We start from the raw sequence: 3,606 nt of genomic DNA on the forward strand, positions 1-3,606 counted from the left end.
CTGTTGCATTAATTTGTGCAGCACCTTGAAACCTTGTTAAGAAAGACACAATATGAATAAAGATTGTTATTGTTATTATTATTACTTTTGGCTATTTATCCCCATGTATAGGAAAAAATCATCATCATAATGCAAATTGTGGCCAGAGATGTACAATGCATCACCTGTAGCTGTTTTGCAGCAGAATGTCTTCAGATATTTTTTAAAACAACATTTAATTTTGAGATATCTGAAAAGTTATGGTTACCCAAATACATACAAACTCTTCTCTTCTATATCCATTAAACGGGCACATCTTGGTACTTTGTTGTAAATTAGATGTTATTGACATGTTTATGTTAAACATACACACTTTACACATTATGATGCTGCATTGTGAACAGGTTATAACGCAGCACATACAGTACATAAAGGGACAACGATATAAATATCCATACATTAAGCAACAAAACAGAAATGGAAGGTAATAATTAAATAAGAATTAAATAAGTTCTCACAAGAAACTGGCACTCCTTTCAACAAGCTGTTGGCAGACAGTGCTGACAGCTTGTTTACCACGCCCGTCACATTTCAATGGATTAATTTGTCAGTCAATCAAAAAGCCTTCACACCGACTTTCTGTCTTTCCATTAAGGTGTTCTTTGATGCTGTTACATCAACTTAAATTTACCCTTAAGTGGCTTCAAAGCTAGATAAAATATTTGTTTACGATCGTATGACAATGTCACATACATTTTCTTGAACCTGCTCCTTCTAATGCTTCACTGAAGCTACATTATTATTATTATGGTATCTTATAGTATTCAGCATTGTCTGGGTTGCTATCTCTTCAATCTTGGTGTGACAAGAACTTAAAACAGAGATACGAACAATGATGCACAAAACACATTTGACTAACCCTGTGGGATTGAACAGTTTAAATATGTTACATGAATACTTCATGAATTAAAGGCTTGTGATTCCCTAGCGGCTGTGGATGGAGTCTGGCTGAATCTGAAGCCGGGTCTTGGTGGCCAGGGCTGCCTTGCGGGTCATGGTAGTGCAGCGGGTCAGGATCTCCTCGGTTTTGGGTCTGGGTGGCACCCTGGGAGCCATTGAGGCCGTCTTGCTGCCTTTGGAGCTGACAGATCCAGAGCTGTCAGAGCTAGTGTTGGAGCCGCGGCGGTCGGAGAGGCTGAGATCGGGGCTGACACTAGGCTGGGGTGAGGCTGCAGGACTGCCTGTGTGGCTCTCGCGCTGCTCTTCCTCTCTTAAACTTGGGGACGATTCGCTGCTTGAGGAGAAGCTGATCTCGGTGCTTGCGTCGCTTGATTCGCTTGTGTTGCTTATGCTGCGAGGACGGCCGTCTGTAGTTGAGGCGTCCCTCTTCATCTGTGTTTGCGACCAGGTCTCAGAAAGAACATCCAGAGATCGGGCCTTGTGGAGACGCCCGGGCACACTGGGCTCTACTCTGGACTGACCTGCAGGACCCTGTTGTGGGCTGTTTTCTTTGTTGATGCTGAATGGACGAGAAGCCTGAGGTTCCCTGCTGGTTGCCAGGTTCAGAGTGGAGCTGTGCAGCTTTCTCTGCAGGCTGTAAAGGCCTGCTCGTGGGTTGTTGTATGGTTGCAGGTTCATGGAGGGGATGTAACCTAACTTGCCATTGAATCTGTAGAAAGGATTGCAAGGAATAGGGTATTTATTACAACTTTGTTCAACAATTGCAAAGTATGGTAAAACCCTACAATAAGTTTTGGAATTTATTTGTACATTTGTGATGTGTTTGCATGTGATGACATGACTATTGTCTATTGTTTGCAGTGCAGACAGATAAGATTGGGATACCTTATGAGCCACCAGCCGTTGTCAGACTTCCTCAGCACCTCCACTATAGAGCCAATGGGCACAGACACCTCGTCTTCCTTCTTAGTCGAATAACTTCTCACGGCACAGTACAGGGCACCTAAATGTCACAAAAAGACAACAAGGTCAGCAACTGCTGTACAGATCAAATCTTTCTTGAGACATGTGGCAAAATAAGGACGAATACACAGGTTGTCTTTATAAAAACAGAGTGCACATATTTTTTGATGAAGGGCTACAAGTAACACACACCTGCAAGCTGGAATTCAGCGTCATCATCGTCCTCTCCTTCCCACAACTCCAGGTAGGGAGCAGGAAACCAAGCCAAAACCTTATCCTCGCTCTCCACCAACCACCAACCTGGAGAGGTAATATAACGTACTGTCAGCATAACAGAAATGGGTGTGAAGCTCAAGGTTATTGCTGATTTTCAGTAAGCAACTGCAAAGTACTGAAAGGTAAAGCACTGACCTGCAGGGTCTTTGATCAGGACATCCAGTTTCTCGTCCACAGCGACCTTAAATGGACGATTCTTGGTATCCTTTGTCTCGTAAGCAGCCACGCAGCGGTACGTTTGGGTGACAAACGGGTGAGTGACGCTGCCCGCATGCTGGCGAGTCACATCCTCCCTTCCTCCACCTGAGCCATCAGGCAGATCATCAGACAGCATGATCATGATGCTGTATGAGAGAGAAGTCAGTCATTTAATAAAAAATAACTTCTATCAACCTCTCACATAATTTGAACTAACACACTGACAAGACAACCTACCTGTTCTTGGTGAAGTCTGGCTGCAGGTCAAGGTCTTTGGGCATGAAAAACTGTGCGACCTCTGAGCTCTGAGTCACAATTTGGTCGCACTTCAACAGTTTGTCACAGTAGGTCTCCAGGAACTTCATGCGCTGGATGGATTGCTTGGATCCTTTCTGCTGGAGGCTGCTCCTCCTGCTTTCCCCTGTAGAGAGGAGAGGAAATTGTTTCAGGATTAATACTAGATTTGCTGAGAAGAGAGACCATTTAAATACACCTTGTAACACAGTTGAAATAATTTTACCTCTAAATTTGGGGATCACTCTGTCATTTTTCCTGAAAGGGTTCATGAGAGGGAATCTGTTTTTCAGCTGCCTCTGTTGAGAAAAAAATATTGATTATTATTCCTATAATATAAAAAGCACACTGAATACACTAAGTGAGAGTTTTTGTTTTGGGACTTACATGGAATTTCTTGAAATCCTTGAAGGACCTGTAGACGATAACTTCAGCCTCGTCAGACCATGACACTGATATCATGAACATCTGTGGAGAGAAAAATAAAGGATTAGCTACCAGAAGCTTTCACATAAATACAGCAAAGATATTTAACACCTCAAATAAATAGCGTCTGAGTTCTTAACTCACCTTGAGTTTTGGTGTGTCCCTGTGCACGTCTCCGATAATGCGGGCACTGATTACAAAGCGTTGTTCACCGGCCATTGTGTGCTCGTTTGTGCCTCAGCTCTTGAGATGAATAGCTGCTCTATTGACCTTCAGTCCAGCCTCTGCTCCTCTGCTGCTCTGAGAGTCTGCTGCGGTTTATAAACCCTTCACATAACGGAGGCGGAGTCGAGATAAAAAAAAACCTTTAGGGCTGGAGAAAACGCTTGTCAGACAGGTGTAGCAACATCTTATGCCAGAAAAAATTACATGACAGTCAGAGATCATGGAGGAGAATGTAGTAGAGCTGGAAAAAGCCCTGTCATGACTGTCATGTCTCTACATGTCAGC

The 3,606-nt window shown here is 43.5% G+C and overlaps 1 protein-coding gene across 1 annotated transcript; it reads right to left on the bottom strand.

Moving 5' to 3' along the window:
• Positions 1-302: 302 nt before the first annotated feature.
• On the bottom strand, positions 303-3,397 carry LOC141758965 (NADPH oxidase organizer 1-like). Its single transcript, XM_074620822.1, has 8 exons — positions 3,241-3,397; positions 3,058-3,138; positions 2,897-2,969; positions 2,614-2,797; positions 2,314-2,522; positions 2,095-2,202; positions 1,825-1,942; positions 303-1,648 (listed from the first exon to the last, which is right to left on the bottom strand). Exons 1-8 carry the CDS (start codon positions 3,313-3,315, stop codon positions 964-966), a joined length of 1,533 nt encoding a protein of 510 aa, XP_074476923.1. The 5' UTR covers positions 3,316-3,397; the 3' UTR covers positions 303-963.
• Between the last annotated feature and the right edge of the window lie 209 nt (positions 3,398-3,606).

This window comes from Sebastes fasciatus, chromosome 20 (genome assembly GCF_043250625.1).
Source record: "Sebastes fasciatus isolate fSebFas1 chromosome 20, fSebFas1.pri, whole genome shotgun sequence".
Taxonomy (NCBI): Eukaryota; Metazoa; Chordata; class Actinopteri; order Perciformes; family Sebastidae; genus Sebastes; species Sebastes fasciatus.